Here is a 25,196-nt window from a genome sequence, read left to right on the forward strand (position 1 = left end):
CCTGGAGCCTGCTTCTGTTTCTGTGTCTCCCTCTTTCTGCCCCTCCCTGACTCACACTCTGTCTCTCTCTAAAAATAAATAAACATTTTTAAAAAAATCATCATTGATTTCAAATGCTACTGACAAGAAAAATGAGAACTGAGACTTGGTCATTGGATTTATGATTTTTTAGCAGTGAATTTTTTTTATTTGAAACATTCTAGATGGAAAATACCCTGAAATACCTTAATACTTTCCTAAACAACATATGGTACATTAAGTGTCATGGTGAACATTAGTTGTTGCACTGCCTTGCAATGTCTTGGCACTTTTAGAATTATTTTCCCTCAAGCTAATTGGCAATAAATAAGTAAAAAAAAAAAAAAAAATTTTTTTTTTTTAATTACTACTTCACACTGCTACCAGTAAACTAACCTTTGGAAAGCATAGCTCCTAGTTTGAATAAGATTTTCTTAAAAAAAATCAAATTATGTATGAGATTAATATCAACTAGGCTTCAAGTGAGCAATGGGAGACTGCATTGAATAAATTATATGAATTTCAGTGATATGTTTAGTTGTTATTAAGTATCCTTTGCTGGTGTTACTGTCACTACTAGTCTGGTTTCTTGGCTAAGATTAAGGTGGGTGAAGCTGTCAGCTGAGATGTTAAACTGTCATTAAGAGAGCCATTATGGTTTTATGGTATTATGTTTACAGTAAATGAAGTCTTTTGTTATTCTATTAGGAGAATACAGAATTCAGAAGATATTTCTGTGTCTACCAGTGAAGGCAATAAAATGACTCGTCTTGATTTCTATGTTGAGCTTTTGTTTTCCAAGGCTAAAGACATGGAGGAAAATGTTATGTTCTATGCTTAAAATTATACCATATTTTATTTAAACTGAAGAAGAAAACATAATATATCTAGATTATCCATGCCCTTTTCAAACTAATACGCCCTGACTCTAGGGATAGAAGATACTTAAAAATTCCAAATCAAGGCAAACCAGTCCACTGCTTAAAACCTTTTAATGGCTTCTCATTGTCCTTAGGATAAAATCTAAAATCTCTTTTGTTTTAGTCCTCATTCTGGCTTTTTCTCATTTTCTTCAATATGTCATACACTCAGGCCTCAGAACATTCACACATACCATTGCCTTTTTGTAGAAGCCACTCTCTACCCACACCAATTTATTCTAAATAAAACTTGGCTTTTTTCAAGTCTTTTAAACACCACGTCTCTAAGAAAACCTCCTCCACACTTCCTAAATTGCATGCACACATACACATGTGTACACATTCTTATTAATTCCCACCAAAATTTAGTTTGGGTCTCTTATTATATTTTCTTATAGCAGCTTGTGTTCTTTTGTAGCACTTCTCACCCTTCTAATTATTTGTTTCCACCATCTTATTTTGTACTTTCTGTTTGTTTAGCTCTTTCCCCTCCTTCATTATTTTCTTTTAGGTTTCATTTTTTCCTTTATTTCACTTTTTTTTCTTTGCTGATTTTGAAGTTATATACTCTCTTGCTATTCTGTTAGTGGTTATGCTAGAAATTTTTTAGTGTGTAATTAACTGAACACTTAATGTAAAGAACTTAGAGTATCTTGTCACCTATCCCAATGCATACAGCCATTTTATCAGAACTTTAGTTCTCTTTTTATCACACCACAATCTAACCTAATCTAAATAATCTAATCTAATTATAACTATTTGTTTTATATTATCAATTTTTGTTTAGCTTTACATATATGATGACCATTTCCTTTGCTCACCATTCCTTCCTTTATCTCATATCTCAGATTTACTCTGGGAACAGAAATTTTAATTCTTTTAATTCTATTGATAGTGAACTCCAAGGTTTTTTTCAGTTTCTTCTACTACTACTTCATCTCTTTCTTCTTCTTCCCTCTCCCTTCTTTCTTCTTCTTTCCTCCTCCCCCTCCTCCTCCTCCCCCTCCTCCTTCTCCTCCTCCTCCTCTTCCCCTCCTCCTCCTCCTCCTCTTCCTCCTCCTCCTCCTTCTTCTCCTTTTTTTGTTTTTTAATTTTAGAGAGCATGCAGGCGGGGGAGAAGGACAGAGGGAAAGAGAGAGAGAGAGCATCTTAATAAGCAGGCTTCCATGCTCAGCATGGAGCCTGACACAGGGCTTGATCTGACAACCCTTGGATCATGACCTGAGCTGAAACGAAGAGTCAGGTGCTGAACCGACTGAGACACCTAGGCACCCTGATTCTTTTTATGTTTAATGTATGTTATTCAAAGATAATTTTTCTGGGTATACTAGTTTAGACTGACAATTATTTTTTTCTCAGCACTTAGCAGTGCTGATAGTGTCTTGGCTTCCATTGTTACTAAAACTTCCAACTCATCATCTTTCCTTTATAGGTAATCTTCATACTCTGTACTTCTAGTGTCTCTGTCTTTGTCTCTTTCTCTGTTTTGTTTGTGGTGTTCTGCAGGTTGTCTGGAATATGTTTGGGTGTAGTTTTACTTTATTCTGATTGTTAATCATGTGGTTTCTATTAACAGGCCAAATATCTTTCATCAATTGTTAGTTTTTTAGCCATTATCTTTTCAAATGTATTGTAGCTCTCACTTTATCGCCTGTCAAAATCTACCGAGACATATTTTGGATACTCTCATTCTATCCTGTCTCTTATCTTCTCTTTTATATATTCCACCTCTTTGTCTCCTTGTTTTGCATCTTGATTAGTTTATTTAGAACAATCTCCAAATTCACTAATTCTCTCTTGAGCTATTCTAATCACTGCTTAACCTGTATCTTGAGTTTCTAATTTGTTATTACATTTTTCATTTCCAGAAGTTATTTGTAACATTTTAAAATATGCCTGTCAGTGTGCCCCTTATTTTCCAAAAGAATCAATAAGCAAGATATCAAGAGTGACTAGGAAGATTATTTTAGGTAAGATGGTCAGGTATTTAGATCAGATTATTTAGGTAAGGTCTTCTTGAGGAAATGAGTTTGAGCAGAGACTTGAATAATGAGAAGTACTCCATATGAAGATCTGAGGGCAAGACATTCCAGGTAGAAGAAATAACAGATACAAAGACAAAAATATCAGAAATCAATAAAAGCAGGAACAAGTCAGTTATGTTTGAGGAACTATATGAAGATTGCCTCAGTTACTTAAAAATCAAGAGGCTATTGAAAGCTTTTTCTATAGTCAAGATTATAGAGTGGCAAGAAATATAATTGTTACAGAATATATGAACTGGATTTTTCATTTTTCTGTCTTATAAAGAATATCACAAAAAATCATGCTCTTTGCAGTCAGATGTTCCATAAATGTTGCCATGTAAACAACCCATCACTTGGCTAACATAATTAGTTGTATGAAGCATAAAAAGAAAGAAAGAAGGACAGAAAGGAAGAAAAGATCAACTTCCTTTGTGGCCATTACATTTTTCCTGAATATTTGTTATAGTTTGATACTAAATTGGCCACTTTAGCACCACATGGTTTCTAAGTGACATCAGATTTTAGTTTTCTTTGTAATTTCATCTGTTTTCCTTCTGAAGAGATAACTTTCATAATGAATATCTTAACATAACTTTGAATTTATCAGTTTGCCAAAATTGTATTCTCATGCTCAGATTGAATAAAGTAAAGCTTACATTACTTCTGTATTTAAAATCTTCCTCTTAGTTTTCTATTACATAAAGAACAAAATTTAAGTTTATTTTCAAGACTTGTATGGCTTTGCTAAGATCTTGTTCATGTCCACCTCTCTGTTTTATATGGAGAGAATATATGTGTATATATGTTTAAGGTTTTTCATTGAGGACATTATTTATAATAGCAAAGGGTTAGAAATATATTCTGGTTTGCAAAAACAAAGCAGGAAAGATAAAAACTAACAGCATGGTTACCTATAAGGGGTGACGTAGATGAGGCAGAGAGGAAAGGATGGAAGTTCTGTGAATAGACCTTGTGTAATTTTATGTAAATATCCTACATATTCCAAAGAATACACACTTAAAAAAAATAATAAAGCAATCCCTAAACATGTGAGAAAGAATGTAGCATATAAACCTGACTACATTATATGACACAGAAGAAAGAATTATGTGAGGTGACTTTAACCAGTATTTTGACTGTACATTCTTAGTGGAATATATTCTAAGGACAAGGAGATGCTTCAAAGAAATGCTTTTGGTAATATTAGTAATAGTATTGCCATTGTTATTTTGAAATTTAAATGATAAATATGTAATCATGTTAACATTGTTAGGAAACCAAGATTTTCAGGGTAAGGGAAAAAAAAAACAAGAGTAAAATGAAAGAAGTAAAAACACTTTAATATTATATGTGAATTGGAAATGTCAGTGCAAATTCATGAATTTCTTTTCTTTTCAAAAATATGCATTTCCTAGTTTGGTCACTGAAGTACCTAAAAGCAGTGACCACTCAATCACATTGAACTAGACCTGGATTGTGGTCTTTAAACATTATTTTCCTTCGGGTGCCTGGGTGGCTCAGTCAGTTAAAATGCCTCTGACTCTTGGTTTTAGCTAGGACATGATCTTACAGCTTCAGGGGTTCAAACCCTGCATCAGGCATGGAACCTGCTTGCGATTCTCTCTCTCTCCTCTCTCTCTGCTCCTCCCTCACTTGAGTTGTCCCTCTCAAAATAAACTTTAAAAACAATCTTCTTAAGATAATAGAATAAAAATAAACATTATTTGCCTTTAGGGGCACCTGGATGCTCAGTCAGTTGAGCATCAGACTCTTGATCTCGGCGTGGGTCGTGATCTCTTGATTCATGAGTTCAAGTCCCACATGGGTCTCTGTGCTTGGGGATTCTTTTTTTCATTCTCTCTCTGCCCCTCCCCCACTCATGCTCATGCTCTCTCTGTCTCAAAATAAATAACTTAAAAAAATAAACATTTTTTTTCCTTTAAAAGGAAGCTAGCTGCTTCTTTGCAGTCCTGGTCTAGATTAGAAAGTGTACAGAATGAGCCTAGAACATCTTGTTCCAACAAGCAAGGAAGCTCTAAAGGCTGAATTGTCAACAGAATACAGAAGCCAATGTTAAGGGTTCCCCATTGGCCAATATGAGAACATTTGAGCATCAAAAGGAAGAACAATTGCAACTGAAGCATGCTGAATGTTTTAAAATCCATTAGTTTATGATAATCAGAAAATAGAAGTGCCTCTCGAAGCCTTTAGTCCACACTGGAGATACAGTAGTGTACCAGCTCCTTACTGTGCAAATGAGCAATTAAAGGAAAAAGTTACGCATAATTCCTTTTTTTTTTCTTAAACAAATTGTATTTAAGGAAGATTCTTAAAGAAGAATCTTTAAGATAATAAATATGGAAGACGTGATAGTCTAAAAATATTACTATTTTGCATCTGCTAATAAGATAATTGAATCAAACATCATCATCAGAAGATAAAACTATTAGAGGAAAGATTGTTTGGGGAGCTTTACAATGGATGGTGGGGTCAGACTATCACCATCAGAACACAGTGATCACTTGAGCATCATTGAAATTAGACTTTATGTGCCTTCTGAAATGTTGTATCACTTTTGAAGTATTCTTGCAGAAAACATTGAATATGAATCTAAGCAGTTCTTTTTTAAGTTTATTTATTTTGAGAGAACAAGCGAGCATGAGTGGGGAGGGGCAGAGAGAGAGAAGGAGAGAGAGAATCCCAAACAGGCTCTGTGCTGTCAGCACAGAGCTGGACACAGGGCTCAATCCCACGAATTGTGAGATTATGTCCTGGGCTGAGCCACAATCAAGAGTCCAGGTGCCCCTCTAAGTAATTCTTTAGGCCAATGGTTCTCAAATGTCGTTTAGGAAGCTCTTGGAACCCCTGAAACTTTTTCAGGGGATACCCCGGGTGAAAACTAAATAAGTTATTTGTCATTTTCACTCTCATTCTCTCACAAATATGTAATGAAGTCAGCTAGAGACTACATGATCTAGTAAATTTAAATACATTGAATACAGAAGCATATATGACTAGCTATCTTCTATTGAGCTAGACATTAGAGATTTGCAAAATTATAAGAAAAACCCTCATTGTTTTACTTTGAAAGTGTTATTTTTCGTTAAAATGTTTTTAAAAACACATTTATAGAGTTATTATCAATTAGAGATATTTTTTAAATTTATTGGTTTAATTTATAATATGGTAAATATAAACGGATATAACTCACCTAAACAAAAGCTCTTTGAGGTCCACAGTAATTTTTAAGACTGAAATTATGAGATTCAGAAGTTTGAGAACCATTTGCTTTAGAATTAATTCAAGTCTTATCAGAATTACTGGGAAATAGAACAAAGTGACCACAAGAAACAAAACAAAGTGTAATGTAAAATGGTCTGTAGTAGAACTGATGACCTAGCTTCTTCAAAAAGTTAATATCCTAAGGACTCAGTAGAGCAAATTTCAGTACAAACCAGGCGTTAGAGGATAGCAAGGAATTGGTATAGTTATGTATGAAAATGCTTATATGTTTTAAAGATGCATGATATAGAAATGATGTGACATCTGTAATTAGCTTTAAAATACTTTAGTAATTAGGGATAAATGGAGCAAGTATAGCAAAAATGTAGGTAATTGTTGAAACTGAAGAGTGGATATAATGGGAGGATCATTCTATATTTTTGTGTGTTTGAATTTTATCTTGATATAATTTACTTTTTAAAAAGAACACATGCACCTTCTCAGAGGCTTTGCCTGATCATTTATTCCAACATAGTAACCTCTTTCCACCTGCTGTTGTTATTACTGTGTCCTGTTAGTGGGTTTTATTTTCATGGTAAGTCTTATCACCTTGTGAAATTTTTTTTTATTGATTTATCTTTTCTTTGTCTTCCCCTCTAGACAATAAGTTCCATGAGAGCAGGAACATTTTCTGTCTTGTTTTCTGTTATCTCCTGTGTGCCTAAGAAAATGACTGGCTTATTATATCCACTCAATAAGTACTAATTGAATGAATGAAGTATAAAAGCTATGTGTTATAGAAAAATTAGAAAATAAATAAGCAGATGAAGAAAATAAAAATTATCCTTCCTTAGCCACCCAGAGGTAACTGTTCCTGTTAAGTTTTCAATCCTTCCAAATCATTTTCTGGGAAAAAAAATACACACACATTCACACTCTGTCTTCCTAGAGCTCACTCCCACAAATCATACATAATATAATCGTCTGCAACTTGTGTTTTTAAAATCATACTTTTAAGGGTACCTGGGTGACTCAGTTGGTTGTGTCCAACAATTGATTTCAGCTCAGGTCATGATCCTAGGGTTGTGGGATCAAGCCCCACATGGGGCTCTGTGCTGAGCATGGAGCCTGCTTAAGATTCTCCCCACTTCTCTCTTGCTTGTGTACACTCTCTCTCAGTTTAAAAATATATAATAATATTTTTAAACATTCTTATGTTACTAAATATTTTTCTACAGAATCATTTACTTTTTTGAGTAGTATTCAATTTTGTGGATAACATTATATTTAATCCTGTCTTCAGATATATAAGTAAACATATGTTTGAACTAAGATATTGCACTGTCTTTTTTTTTTTTTTTTTGAGAGACAAAGACAGAGCATGAGCAGGAGAGGGACAGAGAGAAGGGGAGACACAGAATCCGAAGCAGGCTCCAGGCTCTGAGCTGTCAGCACAGAGCCCAACGTGGGGCTCGAACTCACAAACCGCGAGATCATGATCTGAGCCGAAGTCGGACACTTAACCAACTAAGCCACCCAGGCGCCCCAATATTGCACTCAATCTTGATTTTTACCTTAGGACACATTCCTAGAAGTGAAATTGCTGCGTCAAGGTGCACACATACAAAGCTGTTAGAAGTTGGAGTGTTCATTCAGTTAAGCAGGTCTTAATCTCAGGATTGTGAGTTCAAGCCCCATGTTGGGTTCAGCGTTGGGCATGAACCCTACTTTAAACAAACAAACAAACAAACAAAAGCTGTTAGAAGTCAGGATATGTGGGGGCGGGGTGAGTTGATGATTAGAGGGTGATATGGTGGGGGTGTCTCTTGGTTGAAAGGTGGTAATCTAGGCGCTGTTTACATAGGACTGTTTAGTTTGTGAAAATTTATTAAACTGTATATACTTCTGTGCATTTTTATTATGAATATTTCAGTAAAAAGTTTTTTAAAAAACATAAATAAGTTTTGAATAAGCATGACAGACACTATCAAATGTGTGGTCAACAAATGTAAAGTCTTCCAATATGACATTGTTGTAATAAGTATACATCCCACATTTAAAGTAAAATGTTAAAACTTGAACTTATAGAGTAGTGCAATACATGGGATGAAAAATAACCTGTTTAAAAAATATTTTTCAAGTATGGACTTGAAGCCTTTGAAACTTTGTTTTAATTCAGTACTTGTAGGAATAACTGAAGAAAGAAAAAGAGCTGCATTGAAATTCTAAAATGGTATTTGGTGAAATTGTTGAAATGTCATTTAACTTTACCAGTAATATTTGTCTAATGAAATTTAGTGTTATTTATTTTTACATCCTAAATTCACTGTAAGTACTTTAATTTACATGTAGATGAATGAATTCTGTGGGTTTCAGGAATATATACACTAAAAATGCATCAGAAAGACTATAACTTTCCCTTTTAAAAACATGCTTATAGAGGGAGCCAAATAAGGGAAGGAAAAACTGAATCGATGTGCTACTCTGATAGTTTATTGGTTATTTCCTCTATGACTCTGAACTTGGTGGTTAAACTAGTAACAATAAAAACAATTTAAAAATAAAATGTGGGTAAACCCAAGGGAATGCTTTTTCCACTTTGGATTATTTTGTCAATAAGTCTGTATTAATAAGTTTTATTAATAAGTTTGGGTTAAGAGGGGCACCTGGGTGGCTCAGTTGGTTAAGCGTCTGACTTCGGCTCAGGTCACAATCTTGCGGTTTGTGAGTTCGAGCCCCGCGTAGGGCTCTGTGCTGACAGCTCGGAGCCTGGAGCCTGCTTCGGATTCTGTGTCTCCCTCTCTCTCTGCCCCTCCCCCACTTGTGCTCTGTCTCTGTCTATCAAAAATAAATAAATGTAAAAAAGAATTAAAAGAAATAAGTTTGGGTTAAGAATTTTTAATATATGCATGCAAGTAAGTGTCCACACACATATTTTAACTACCCAGATCCTTATTAGAAACCACCACTGGTGTCATTTGGTATATTTACTTTCAGGTTTTATTCTATATTTGATTTTTTGGCTTTCTGTATGGTTAATGTCTATATCTCTATTCAAGTTTATATACTACCTTTTTTTTTTTTTTAAATGTTTACTTATTTTTGTGTGAGAGAGAGAGAGGCAGAGCATGAGCAGAGGAAGTGAAAGAGGGAGACACAGAATCCAAAGCAGTCTCCAGGCTCTGAACTGTCAGCACAAAGCCCCAATGCAGGGCTCGAACCCACAAACCACAAGGTCATGACCTCAGCCAAAGTTGGACACTTAACCGACTGAACCACCGAGGCACCTTATCTCCTACCTTTTAAAAACATTATAATAGCAGTTGCAGTATTCCATGTTTTGTTTTGTTTTGTTTTGTTTTGTTTTTTAATTTATTTTTGAGAGAGAGAGAGAGAGAGTGTGTGAGTGTGGGCGGGGCAGAGAGAGGGAAACACGGAATCCAAAGCAGGCTCTAGGCTCCGAGCTGTTAGCACAGAGCCTGATGCAGGGCCCGAACCCACAAACCACAAGATCATGACCTGAGCTGAAGTCAGATGCTCAGCCAGCTGAGCCACCCAGGCGCCCCTTCCATGTTTTATTAATTACCTTAATGGATATGTTAGACCTAATTCTCAAGCAGGTGAAAGTACCATAATTTATATAACTATTTGTTAAATATTTATGGTTGTAAAAAAATTACATTTATCAGTCATATTGAAATCTTTCATTTGTCTTTGTACATGAAAACATTTTCATGTTAAATATTTTCTTAAAATGCCTAAAAAAGTGTGAGCATTTTTTTTAAGGCCAAGAAGCAGTTTTTTTAATTTTAGAGAGTGCGCTAGCAGGGGAGAGGGGCAGGAGAAGAGAGAGAGAATCACAAAAAAGCTTCACACTCAACGCAGAGCCCAACGTGGGGCTCAGTCCCACAACCCTGGGATCACAACCTGAGCTGAAATCAAGAATCGGACACTCAACTGACTTAGCCACCCAGGCACCCCAAAATGTGTAAACATTTTTAAGCTTTTTGATAACATGTTGCTATGTTTCCAAAAGCATTATGTTCCTGAGCTAGTCGTGTTTGGCCATGCAAGCTTATTACACCATTGCCAACATTATAATCTGTTTTGTTAAAACATCACAGATTAGAATTTTGGTTAAAGGCAGACTCTAGAACGTGGCTGCCTGAATTTGAATGGCATTTTCACTACTTACAACTGTATGATTGTGGGCAAGATAATTGACCTGTCTTTCACTTTCAATGTTATTAAAATTTGCGAATTTATAAAACCTATTAATATATTGGGTTGTATAAGCACTAAATGGGGTAAGACAGGTAATGCTGTTTGTTTTTGCATACTTTATTTGCACTAAAGAAAAATACTGGTTTTATATATTTAGATTTTTTGTGAGTTACTAATATGTTCTAGAAGTCAGCTGAATATGAATAAATTAATAATTTAAATCATAGGAATCTCCTAGAGAGTACAGGAAGAAAAGACCAGAAAGAGCCAAAGGCTGACTAGGACCATACATTGAGGGGCGAAAAGAAAGACAAGACCCATTTAGGGAGATAGATAAGAAGTGATCTGAGACATAAGGTAGAAATAACATTAAGGTATTTATTAACATAGGTTTGCAGTTTGCATCAAGCATTATTAAATGTTAAGTAGCAGTATTTTGATGAAAGTTTTATTGCTAGTAATTACCATTTTTGTGAAATTTCATTTGGAATATTCTTCCCTCTAGGCAACATAAAATTTATGTGATATTTTCGGGGCGCCTGGGTGGCTCAGTCAGTTAAGCGTCCGACTTCGGCTCAGGTCATGGTTTTGTAGTCCGTGGGTTTGAGCCCCGCATTGGACTCTGCGCTAACAGCTCAGAACCTGGAGCCTGCGTCAGATTCTGTCTCCCTTTCTCTGCCCCTCCTCTGCTCATGCTCTGTTTCTCTCTCAAAAATAAATAAATATTAAAAAATTTTTTTGAATTTAAAATTTATGTGATATTGTCTCCTCTCATTAAAGTGTACTTGCTTTGGGGTGCCTGGTTGGCTCAGTTGGTTTAGCGTCTGGCTCTTGATTTTGACTCATGTCATGATCCCAGGGTCATAGGATTGAGCCTTGTGTCCAACTCTCTGGGCATGCAACCTGCTTCAGATTCTCTCTCCTTCTATCCCTTTCTCCTGCTCATGCTTGCTCACTCTCTCTCTCTCAAAAAAAATTAACTTGTCTTCGTGAACTGAATCTTACTAATGTTTATATATTTAATATTGGTAATAGATAACGTGGCTTCAAAGACCCATGCCATACTCCAATATGGACTGAGCTTCATGATTTGCCTTGTATAGCAACTGAAGACCCAAAGTGTTGTGAGGAGTTAATAAATATGTTTTTAATGTACGTAATATTCACAATTAATTGATTAATGATCATCAGTCTTGACAATAATTTCTGAAGAAAAATCTGTATGATTATTAAACCTAACGAATATAGAAATTGAAAACCATTCTTAGCCTCTTTATCTTAAGCAGAGTTTCTCTATGTGACGCTAACCCTCTCTTCCATATAAATATCAACCTTTTGACTGTGTTGTCATTTTCTGAGTGGCTGAACAAAGTTAATTGATTACATGACTATTTTGTTAGAGTCAGTTGTATGCAGTGCTTATTATTATGACAAAATTGAGTGAGTCATTGATGAGTCCGTGAATAAGTATTGGAGTACTGTTGCTTTCAGGCTCCGGCTTAGGGAGTGGGTATTGTGAGAAAATCAGCCAGGTAATTATGCTTAATTCAATATAAATCTTAAATAGATTCCAAACATACTTACTAACTCCCCTATTGGAGTTTAGGTGCTAAATTAGGCAAATTATAATAATATGTCATAAATACAGTATAGAAGAATACAAAGGGTATTGTATGTTGTGGGGAAAATTAGAAAAATGTTTGAGGGGATGATTCTGAAGGATGTGTAGAAGTTAGCCAGGCCAAGAGAACACAGAGCATACTTTGAAGAATGGACAAAGGCCATAAGATTAGAGATAGGAAAGAATGGTGTCCTTGGAGTGGTGAAATACAATTCTATGTTATAACAGTTGCATTTGTCTCCTTTAAATAGATCCTTGATCAGGAATTTGTATGAAAATACAGAACTGAAAATCTGTTAATGAAAATTCAAATCTTGGTTTTAACAGAAGGTGAATTCTAAAAAAATTAACCCAGTAAAGTGTTGATATCAAGAAATTTCCCAGTTTAGTCATGATTTCAGTTTTTCAAGCATTGGTCCATTTAAAAAGTTATCTCTTGTAGTATAATATATACAGTTTACCTGACCTTGTTGAAAGATTACACTGGCCCCTCTTTAATTCTATACGTGTCATATTAGTGTTTGATCGACAATAAGTAAACTGTAGTGTTCAGACCCAGTCTATAACTAGTAAATGGAAATAATCTGTATTTATTATTAGGAAATTTTCAATTGTATAGACGTATACAGTATAATAGTCATGTTCCTGTCACCCAGAACCAATAATATGTTATTTGATCATGTTTACTTCTGATATGCTTTCTCTTAAGGAACTATCACATCCTTTTGTTTGCTTTTGGAAGCAACCCCTGATAATAACCTATTCATACATTACTAAGCAAAATCTTTTTGTGTGCTTTAAAAGTTTGCATTAATGCATACTAAATGCACTCTTGTTAATTTACTCCTGCAACTTGCTTTTCTTACCAAATTAGCAAAAATTAAAAATCTCAACACCACCAAGTGTTGTCAAGGATGTGGGAAAGAAATTTGGTGATATCTACTAAAGTTCAAAATGTAAAGTCCGGCACTTATACTTCTAGTGTATAACTTAGAAAAATTCTTATACATGAGCACAAGAAAGCATTCAGAAGGATTTTCATTTCAATATAGTTTGTAATAGTGTAAAACGAAAACAACCTTATGTACCTGCCAATAGTTGAATGGTAAATAAATTTCAGTCTGTCTTCTACTTAGTTTATATTGCCCTAGAGCATACATAATAAGTACTTAGTTTTTATCCATCAAGTTAATTATTAGTACTTTGGAAACATATACACACAAGACAATCTAGTTATGGTGTGCTAACTCCATTCTGAAGGAGTGATGCTTCTAGATGTTATCACTACAGCTAGATCTAAATCAGCAGCAGGAGCAAGAAAATCCCCTTTACCCCCATTCCTGATCTTTTCATTTTCTGTCATTCTTCCCAAGCTGTCTCTCTCCTTTTCTTGTTTTTGCTTTTCTAATTTGGACAATCCTAGAGGTGACTCTTTATGGTTTTTCTAGCTCTTGAGCTACCGGGTTCATGATATCAGCAAAATACTTTAGTATAGGCTAAGGCACTGCTAACAAAAAGTGAGATTTTCTGTGATAACTAAAATTTTTCTAAAGATTCTTTACTTACATATTTATGTATCCTGTATTCACTACATAAGTGTTCATTGATTGAGTGATTTTACTGTGTGACAGAAATATGCTGAAGGAGTATATTTGCCATTTTAACTGGATAACAAACTATAATGTGTTCCTTAAGTTCTCAAATACGTTTAAAGCAAAACGTTTAACATAGGTACCCTAGGATGGGGACAAGGCTGTGGGGAAAAAAATTAAAGCATTTCTCACTCTGGTCACTGTTTAGAGTTTTGAAAAAAGAAGAATCAGGAGTATAAGCCTGATTTGGGTAGCTCTCTTAACGATGGAACAGGACTTAGGTCTAGTTCATCCTTAAAATTATCTCCAGCCAGGTCCTTGTCTCTAGGAGTGGTCCAAAAAGGACAAGAATGCCTTTATTGCCCTAGCTAGGGAGCAACAACCTAATTTGCGTAGTTACTGTAAAGGAGGAAGAGGAGTTCCTTGTATCTCCTTTTCTTATTTCTGGACTGTGGAATAATTAACTTTAAATCAACCATATCAAAAGTCTAGAAGAGTTTTTTGTTTGTTTGTTTTTTGTGTTTTTTTTTAATTAACTCATTTATTGTTGGTGTTGCTTTTGTTTGAAGAGTTTAGAATTGGAGAAATTTCATTAATTCATTTTGTAACATTGACTAGGAATAACAGACTTACGGAGAGCATGTTTTATGTGCTACAAACTACATAAAACAGGAGCAGAATCAAAACTAATGAATTCAGTGTTAAATTTGAATATAAATTAGGTAGTAATGATTTTTTGAAGAAGATGATTTTATAAGGTCTTGAGTTAGCAAAATTTAGTTGTTGAAGAAGAGAAATGAGATAGTAAAGGAAAGGACATTTCTCTCTTCTTTCAGTGGGTTACAGCACTCTATTCTTTATGAAATACAAATAAATAGATCCCTGGCCTGAGGAATTCAGTCTTGTGGGAGAAAAAGATCTATAAGTCAGTTATTATAAGACAGTGTCATAAGTGTTATAGCATGCTGTTGACACAAGGGAAACAAAACTCTGCTTCTGCTTGGGAGCATGTGGATCTTTAAAGATGAGTAGGAGTTTGACAAATCGAAAAGGTAGAACACTCTAGGCAGAGGGAACTGTGCACTGCAGTTTGAGAGACCTGACACCACATAGCATGTTTGAGGAACTGCAAGTGGTTAGGGACACAGGAAGTATGAGGGTTGAGTTAAGTTGGAGACAAAGCATAAAAAATTGAGCTTCATGGGCAGCATGGGATGAGATGCTTCACTTAACAATTTTTTAAGGTTCTGTGTACCATATTCTGTGTTTACTTGTCCAGTCTCCCCTTTTAATTCCTCCAAATTCTATTCAGCAAGTATTTACTGAACACTTATTGTGTGCCAGGCACTATTCTAGGCAGTGGGGATATCTGGCTGAATAAAATAGACATGGTCTTTGCCTTCACATAGCTTAGAGTCTGCATGGCTAACAGTGGTAAGTATATAAGCAACTAGAATATAGCATGCTAAGTGCTAAATAATGTAGTGTTGCAGGTATAGGAACCTAGAACAATGACAACCAACCAAATCCAAGTTGGGTCCTGAATGATTGAGAGTAAGATTTGGTGAGAATTAGGAGGAGTGTGGGGATAGAAAGAGAGGATTAGGAGTATTCTAACAGGAAACTAACAAAGTGTGTGAGCCCAGAGTTGAGAAATATCATACCACTTTCCCAACAGGTTTCCCTCCTCCACCCTTAGCCCCTTGCAGTCCATTCTCACCACAGCAGATTGATCCTTTAAAAGCATAAATTAAAATTGTGTCAGTCTTATGCTCAGAATACTCCAATCCTCCTTTCCTGTCTCTCTCAAAGTAAAATAGAAATTTCTTACTATGGCCCATAAGGCCTAATGTGATCTGCCTTCCTACATTTCTTTCTTTCTTTCTTTTTAACGTTATTTGTTTTTGAGAGAGAGACAGAGTGCAAGCAGGGAAGGGGCAGAGAGAGAGAGAGAGGGAGACACAGAATCCGAAGCAGGCTCCAGGCTCTGAGCTGTCCGCACAAAGCCTGATGTGGGGCTCAAACTCACGAACAGCGAGATCATGACGTGAGCCTAAGTCAGCCTCTTAACCGACTGAGCCACCCAGGCGCTCCTGCCTTCCTACACTTCTGATCTCATTTCACTCAGCCTGGGTTACTCCACTCCAGCCACCCTGGCTTCTTTGCTATTCCACAAACATTTTAGAAATGATTCCGTATCACAACCTTTGCACAAACTGTTCCTTATAGAAGCTTTCCCCCAGGTAACATGTTTGGTTGGTCATGGTTGGTACCATGACAGTAAGTACTTTTTATTTTTATACCTTTGTTACTGCTGCTTCTAAATTCCTAAAATAGTGCTTTTCACATAGTAGGCATTCCATAAAATTATTATTGAATTATACACAATAATAATAGGTTATGAGTGAGACTGTTTTATTTTCCTGTATTTGTATCTTGCAGGGCACTTAAGTGTTAGATGAATTTATATGGTAACAATAAAACCCAGTTGAATTTTTTTTAAACCAGCTTGAATTTTTTAGTATATTTTTTAGACATATGTTTTCTTATAATGATTCTTTATAACTTTTCAGTTTTTTAACTATCAGTAAAGAAATATTCACAGTATTATTGAGTGCTGTGTTTTCAATTCATAGTTTATGTTTATTCTTTTTGACCCTCAGATTTGTCAGATTAACATGTCTGAGTCATTGATTTTATTTATGGAAATTCAATATTATAACAATAATAAAAATAACTACATTTTAATAAATACTTAAGCAGTTGTTTTCTAACAGGCTATTTTTCCTAAGATGTCATATTCTTACTGGTTATGTCTTCATTCAGTAACAGATAGAAACACTATATTATGTAGACAGTGATTCAACTGTCTATGTTTCAGTTATTTAAAACTGTAAAATTTTACACTGAATTCTAAAAATACATTGGTTATACATAAGAGTCACAGTTTACTACCCAAAGTATATGTTCCACATATTGCTAGTCCTAGTAAATGCTAGTTATTGTTCTCTTATTCATCATCATTTTTTTCTGTGGTCTCTGTTTTGTACAACTTATATCATTCCTACTTTCTCAGAGCATCATCTGGGCAGCCTTGAATAGAAAAAAAATCATGGATAAGCAATTAAATGGCTGTTCACTGCACAACAGTGGGAAAGGTGACCAAGTGTTGCTTTTAAACAGATTTTGTATCATAGCCTGTTTGTTTCTTCATATCACTTATGATATGCCAGCTCCTTCTCTGTTCTTTTTTCCTATGTAGTGCCTTCCCAGTCATGTCCTGTTGCTAAAACCACCAAATGAGTTGGTAATGGCCACATGTCAAATACAGGTGTTAATTTTTAGGTCATGAATTAGTAGATCAGCAAAATATGAAATGTTAAAATGTAAGGATTACCTATTTGTCACAAATATAAAGTTTTTTCTCTTGCAAAAATTATAGGGGATGGAGTGTTAGATCTCTCTACAAAGAAAACCAGCATAAAATCTGAAGAGTCATCCATATGTGATCCTTCTTCTGAAAATTCAATGGCTGGGTAAGCAATATCTAGGAAATATAATTTAATATTAATATAAAATTATCTCTACAGAGAACTCTTAATACTACTTTGAGTAGATTGACATATATAGCTTTCCTCCAGAATTTTTGTCACTCATAAGTGTGTGTCTCTCATACCTTTCATTCGTCCTTTCTCTTTCTTTTTTATTCTTTCTGTTAAAGAAAAGTTATCAGAACAATCACCAAACTTTAGTTCATGTTACTAAAATGAACTACCAACTTAACCATAGACTACAAACCAAGAAGCAGGACGAGTAAAGAAAATTTAAAATTCAGTACTCAGGAGGCAATTTTAAGGGAAATATGTGATTTCACTATTTAATTTTTTTTTAAACAATCAACAAATTTTAAAAGTACTGTACTTACTAATTCTTACAGTTAGCTTATAATGTTTACATTTTTTTTTCACTGTGCTTTAGGTGTGGTGGCAAACTTTATATAATATATACAATAATATATATCTAGTAAGCACCACAAAAAGTCCTTTCATGCTTTCAAAGTTCTCATTAATTAAATAAATAATTAGCAGTGAAAATAATTAGCAGTGAAATGCTGTTCTGTTGGATTTTTGGATTTTTATTTAGTAACTTTTGCATCTTCCCATTAACAAACTGCATAGGAAGCTTTTTTGTCACATTTAAATCTTCGATGTAGAGTGTAATTTGTTTCAACTAAGACTGTAGTAGCTTTGAGTCTTAAGGTACAGTTAGCTTCTGTTTGAGAAACTTTGAAAATTACAATGATATGTTTGAAATAGAGATAACATTTATAGTATCAAATTATTTTACCCAAATATACCTTGTCTACTTGTTTCAAATTTTAAGTTTTTGTCTAGAGAAACATTAGTCTTGTGGAAATATGGGATGTTTGTGTTTGGAAATATTCTTGCTGCTACAAATTTCCTTTAAAGGGGTTGACTCTTTTATTACTTGTTTAGCGGTAACGTCACGTTTCTACTAACAAAAACTCCTTTAGGATTTGGGTATTTTTTATAATGGAACTCTAATTGTACAAATAAAAATTATAAGTATTGCTCTGCAAGCATCTTTCAGAGGAATAGCAACATCATGAGAATATTTTTACAAATACTGAGTTAGGATTTTATGTTCTTGGAAGGTCTGCCTGTTGAGGCCACCGTATGATTGACACATTGTCCTACCAGGACTGTAGCGTTTGCTTTGATAAGGAGTAACTACTACATCTCACAGACTTAAAAAGAGTCATAAGCAGTGATGTTACCTAAGCAAGGAGTATAATAAAGGAGTGGACCCTTCCCTTCCATAGCTGTGTGAGAGTCTCTCATGCATCAGTTTACCATCGTTTCATTCCATCCATCCAGGAGACTACACAGAAACAGAGAGGACTATGTGGAAAGAAGTGCTGAGTTTGCAGATGGTTTGCTCTCAAAAGCTTTGAAAGACATTCAGTCTGGAGCACTGGACATAAATAAAGCAGGCATACTTTATGGCATACCTCAAAAAACTTTACTTCTCCACTTAGAAGCCTTACCAGCAGGGAAGCCTGCATCTTTTAAAAACAAAACTCGAGATTTCAATGATAGTTACTCATATAAAGACAGTAAAGAAACTTGTGCAGTGCTGCAAAAGGTAGCCTTGTGGGCAAGAGCTCAAGCAGAGCGCACAGAAAAAAGTAAACTCAATCTACTTGAAACCTCAGAATTAAAATTCCCAACAGCTTCCAGTTACCTCCATCAGTTAACTCTACAGAAAATGGTTACTCAATTTAAAGAAAAAAATGAAAGTCTACAATATGAAACTTCACATCCTACTGTACAGTTAAAAATTCCTCAGCTCCGAGTAAGTTCTGTTTCAAAATCACAACCTGATGGTCCTGGTCTGCTGGATGTTATGTATCAAGTTTCCAAAACCTCTCCAGTCCTAGAAGGATCAGCTCTCCAAAAACTGAAAAATATACTCCCTAAACAGAACAAAGTAGAATGTTCTGGGCCTGTAACTCACTCAAGTGTTGACTCTTATTTTCTACATGGGGACCTCTCTCCTTTGTGTCTTAATTCTAAAAATGGAACAGTTGATGGAACCTCTGAAAATACTGAAGATGGATTGGATCGAAAAGATAATAAGCAGCCCAGGAAAAAACGTGGCCGTTATCGCCAATATGATCATGAAATAATGGAAGAGGCTATTGCAATGGTAATGAGCGGAAAGATGAGTGTTTCCAAAGCACAAGGAATTTATGGGGTACCTCACAGCACTTTAGAATACAAGGTAAAAGAAAGATCTGGAACACTGAAGACTCCTCCGAAGAAGAAACTCCGATTACCAGACACTGGGTTATATAATATGACAGATTCAGGGACTGGCAGCTGCAAAAACAGCAAGCCTGTGTAGATTACTTGTTAGGAAGATGTTTGTGTGTGTGTGTGTGTGTGTGTGTGTGTGTATGTGTGTTTGCGTGTGTGTGAGTATGTGCACAGGTGTGTATTTGTGTGTCTGTATACACACATGTGGGAATTACAGATGCTCACTCTGACAGGAGACATGAAATTTTACAGTTCAAAAACCACTTACATGCCTTTTGAAAAAAAGTTTTATTCAGGGTTTTCACTGTGGACAGAATTATATAGTTACTTACTTAATTCTGATAGTTTGTATTTAATCCTTGTATAAATAGGTGGAAAAGATTCAGGTTTTCTTTAGTAGTCAATAGCATAAAGCGTTGTGGGAAAACAAGTAATTGTCGAGTGAAACATTTTTATTGGTGAAAGACCACTCCAGCCATTCAGTTGAACCATCTTATAATGGAAATATGATATTAATAGTTTGTAAACATTTTTACATAATATACTTACGGCTATTGTAAGTATATCAGACAACCAATCAAAGTTTAAATAGACAGCTATCTCCATACTAAGAAAAATTAATATATACAGTATTAGTACACTACAGTGTATTCTATGAAATATGAAATGCACTCAAGTGCATCCACCAGGAATAGAAAAGAAAACCTTAAATGATATGTATAATGAAATTTAATATTTATCATTTAATAGTTGATTTGCAGGAAGTTGGGGTTTATAAGGTATATACTTTTTAAGAAAACTGACACATAGTTAACCCCAGCAGCTATAGAATCCTTTAATATAAGATGGAATACTAAGAACAAAAAGTAATTTAAATTTAATTATTAAAATAATTTAATTTTGTTTTTCATTTGAAAAATAAGCTAATGTGTAAGGTTAGAAAAGAAAGTTGGAATGCAACTTAGAGCATGTTTATAATGTGCACAGAAAAAGCTTGAGAATGATAATTTTGGTTTAAATGTGCTGGTTAGTTGATGTTATGACTACTTTAAATTTTAAGGATTGTGACACACTCCTACTATTGAAAAACCTCAGTGTAACTTTAATATATTTGCTGCTGTGACATTTCAAAACATTTTCAGTTTATCAAAATGAATTACAGATTTCATTTTGGTGGGCGATACATTATCATTTTGCTAATAACCAAATTTGCAGTTTGTTCAGGGTCTTGAATAGATTTACAGATATTTAACACTGAAGCTGTTTTGAACTTTCAGTAATGTAAACTCTACTAATTGGGTAGTTAGAAGCTGGGCAGTGCATTTTAACTTTTACAGACTCATAAGAGAGACCAATAATTTTTATATAGCAGTTTTAAAATGTGGTTCAGAGTATCCATGTTGGATTTATGGAGTATGCAGTGGTAAAATGTTATAAAGCATGTGCCTCCATATAAAGAATGGGGATTTGCTTCATATATTCAGAATTCTCCGAGTGCCCCTTTCTCTGTTAAAATTCAGGTTCTGATCATTTTTCTAAGCCAATTTTCCTAAGTCCAAAAGGAATACTTAAAGCTGAATTTAAAAAATAAGTGCACCTTGTCAAATACTTGTGTTTTTACACTTGTGTTTGTGTGTAACTAATAATCTCATATACATGTAATACTAAAGAGATTTTCAGCTATTACATTTAAAAACTGCTTACATATGTTTAAAGAAACTGAAGAGTGGGAAGCTACACAACCAAGTAGTTATTTGGTCTCTTAGAGCTACACTGAACCCTCTTCAGCTTAATGTTACCTGCATACTAGGGTATGAATCCTCTTGCTCTGTTTGTTTTTGTTTTTTTTTTTTTTCCAAGTAAGTATACATAACGGATTGCAAAACAGCAGATGTCAGGGTCATCTTTCTTTTTAAAGAATTAAGCCATATTTTGTGAGGGCCAGAACTTGGATTATTTAATATATTTCCCCTCCCCCCCCCCCCCCATTGAAAAACACAGTTAAAAGATAAAGTAAATGTTTCAACACAATTTTATTGACCTCTTTATACAGAATTTTACTTGCAAAATTTGGGGGCCTGAATGCATTACATAATATTTATATTGAGCTTTTTTATTCCTCACACTATATTTACATTAATAAATTGATTGAGAAGTTTATAGAAAAGGGATACTTACAGAACACTTTTATATCATTTAAAAGATGACCTGACCAAAAACTTTACAGGATTCATAAAATCAGGGATCATTTTGCTATTGACTTCACAGTGATCAGTAGTTTTATAGGTAATATTATAGTTAATTTGCAGCATTTAGTATTTGTATTATTTATTTTTGGTCAGAAATAGTAAATTAAATATTTTTTGATAGTTTATAGGTAATGATCAACCCATAACTTTTGAAAGAAACAAAATGTTTCTAATTATTGAGTTAACTTTTGATTATACAAACTAGGAAAGGCAGGGAAATTTATGGGTTCCCCTTCTCCCCAATGATTCTATTAAGATGTTCTTTATGTTAAACTTTCAAAGTACTTTATAAATTTAGTTACCAGTTACTACTTATTAATTGACAGTTTTATGAAAAATCCAGTTTCAGCAGACTTTTAATGAAGGTGAAAGCAACCCTTATATGCTTTCTACTTATTTGAATGTTCCTCAAGTATTTTATATTTAAAAAAAAAAAAAAGAAGGAAAAGAAAAAACAGTGCCTCTGTTTTTAGAAAACTACTGCTCAGTAAAGTTGTTTAAACCATTTCTGGTAGCTAATGACAATTTTATATTAAATTGTATACTAACTTTAGTGAGACTGATTTTTTTAGTTGTTTACAGTACAAATACTTGTATTTGTTTTTTAATTGCAGTATTTCCATTGTCGCAGTAATTTAGTAAAACTCTGTGGCTGCCTTGATTTTGACAGATTTTGTTAATATAAACTGATTGTTAGGCAATTAGTTATATTTATGCATAAATCAATTGCACTATAATTCATGAATTATTTATTACAATATTTTCTAATGAATTCATGTATCTGTCTTGTGTTGTAAATGTACTGTAATTCTGTTCCTACTTTGTGTTGTTATATATCTAAATCTGATTGTATGAATCTTAATTGTTCAGTTAACGTGTTTCTAGGTTGTAATTTGTAGTAAAGCACTTCAATGCTTTTGCACTTAAATTTACAACACTGTTGGTGTGTGATTGATTTACTCATTCAGTAAAAGAAAAGAAAAGAAAGAAAAGAAAAAGACTGACTACACTGACTTTTTTGATTCACTATAGGAATGAGTTTTATTTTTATTAATGTGAGAAATTGACTTTCTCCAAAGAACTATTTCAACAACAAAATTTGCAATGGGCAAAACTGATAGTAACATACAAAAAATGGGCAGGATGTTTTGGTTTGTAAATCTTAACAGGAAAAGGTTAGAAAAAATTTTAACATTAAAAACAAGGGAGCTGTGAAAGATACGATTATGGTAACTTTACATATAATCACTTGAGAATAGAGTCTAGTTTGGAGATTTATGTGTATTCAACTATTATTTACTCATATTAGGTTTTCTTTGAGACTCTGAACTGCAAGAAAGATGGAAAAGAAAAAATTTGGAGCCAAATAAAAGTATTACGGAATTTTATAGTTTGAGAATTTAGTTCTCTAATATCTGATATGTGTGTATCAGATATAATCTAATACTTGAATATCCAGTTAGTAACTTTATGAAGTTATTCTTCATATACCATTAGATGGAAATTACTGACCACTGTGGTATTTTGGAATTTCCATTATTGGAAGTAATAAACTGAAAAGATAAAAGTAATAAACTGAATAAGAAACCTTTTTAAAGTTTAGACTTCCTTGAAATCTCAGAAGAGATGTAAAAATCTTGTGGTTTTCAGAATAGTTAACACGTCATTAGTTTTAATTATTTCTACTTCTATACTTGACTTACTAACAGATAAAACATTTAAGCATTGAGGAAGTGTTATGAAAGCATATTAATCTTTAAAATATGGTGCAATGTATTTTTCTAAGAAACATAAAATCTCTTTAATTATTTAATAACAGGTATGTTTAATAGCCCATAGCATAACTTTAAAGAAACTGTTGAAGTGCATCTATCAGAACGTTTTTGGGTTTTCTTTTGCTTATATGAAAATTACAGTTTTTACTTTGCTGGAAAAGAGAATAATATCACATATCTTCATATTTGATAGTTAACATTTCCTAATGTCCTTGTTCTCCATATATTTTTTGAATTACCTAATAGTGAATCTTGAGAATCAGTTCCATCATTTACTCCCAAACGTGATAAAATTTACAAAAAAAAAAAAAAAAAAATATATATATATATATATATATTTTTTTTTTTTTTTTCAGAAAGGAAAGGATATTGGGGTCATGTCTGTGGACTTAAAACATTTTATTATCAATTTCACATCTTTTCTCACTTTGATAACTGCTTTTTGTCAAACCACATGTTAGTTTTGGTGAAATATTGGTTGAATCTAGTAGAGTTATCATTTTTCTAGAAAACTTCTGATCTAGTGTTCAAAATTTACTTTGGTGTTTTTGCTTCTTAAATAACATAATATTTTTTAAGTGTAGGTAAAATATTGCATATTTATCTGTGATACAAGCAAGTTTTAATGAGCAAAATAAATTTAATTTAATTTTTCATTTTAAAATTCCTTTAATTTTAATATATATGAATATAATAACCCTTTATTTAAACAAAATACAGTCTTCTGTAGCACTTCATAATCAGTATATCCTAATTCCAACCCTAAATAAAATTTCTACAAACCAGGAACTACTAACAATAATAGCAAACATAAGAAATCATGAATGGGAGGCTATTTTCATGTACAGAGTTTGGTGATATGTTTAATTTAAATAGATACTTTTCTGAAACAGAATTCTTTTAATACATTTTATTCTTCTTGCTGCTGGTATTGGATTAAAAAATTTTTTGTAGACTTCTACCTTGGTTGCTAAGTAATCCTGAGTCTTAGTTAAAATTAGATGTATATTAGTTTCTTCAGTGGGACATTTTCCAGCATTTGAAATTAGATAATTAGGTAAGTAATGCCTTTAGTCTTCATGTAATTACTTTAGTATTTAAAATCAATTCAAAATAGATTTTATTTTTAAATAGCTTAAATTTTTTTTATTATTAGGTTAAAATGCCTGCAGCTTAATCTTAGAAAAGATACTCTGTTATTTATATGAAATCCAAATTCTTTAATTTTCCTTGTAAGTATGCAAAGATTTCTTTTATTAATAATTTTATTTCACTACCTTGAAAAATATCTTAAAGTTTTCTCCTACATCTTATTTTTCTTATTTGCACTAAATCGGATTGATAATTATCAAAATAACTTCTAAAATGTCTACTTTATAAAAATGTAACTCCTTCTGAAGCACTTTCCATTAAATATTCTTAGTACATCCAAAGCACTAAACATTAGCAATCTGTAAATATAATCATATCTTTAATCAGATTTTGTATCCTAAAACTAGGGCTCTCTTTCGACTATTATACTTGCCATAGGAAATTAATTATCATCAGTGCTTCATTATATTTTTGCTGAATGATAATCAAGATGTCATTGTTGCAGCTCTATAGGAGTTAGGAGTCCCACAATACCAAAATTTCTTTTGTTCAAACTCTGTTAAAATTATAACTCCTTATAATACTGGTATTTTTGCTGTAATTCATTTTTTGTTTG

The 25,196-nt window shown here is 33.5% G+C and overlaps 1 protein-coding gene across 14 annotated transcripts in view; it reads left to right on the forward strand.

Moving 5' to 3' along the window:
* LCORL (ligand dependent nuclear receptor corepressor like) overlaps positions 1-25,196 on the forward strand; it is a 167,673-nt gene that overhangs the window by 116,972 nt on the left and 25,505 nt on the right. For 10 of the 14 annotated variants that reach the window (XM_019453616.2, XM_053901660.1, XM_019453621.2 and 7 more), the window contains one exon: positions 17,067-17,160. In XM_019453616.2, coding sequence (XP_019309161.2) covers positions 17,067-17,160 — 94 coding nt within the window. Of the gene's footprint in view, positions 1-17,066; positions 17,161-18,522; positions 22,649-24,644; positions 24,721-25,196 lie in introns of those variants that run through there. The other 4 variants (XM_019453620.2, XM_053901659.1, XM_053901661.1 and 1 more) reach the window with 3 other exon arrangements.

Source organism: Panthera pardus, unplaced genomic scaffold, assembly GCF_024362965.1.
Source record: "Panthera pardus isolate Hobbes unplaced genomic scaffold, ASM2436296v1 HiC_scaffold_13, whole genome shotgun sequence".
NCBI lineage: Eukaryota > Metazoa > Chordata > Mammalia > Carnivora > Felidae > Panthera > Panthera pardus.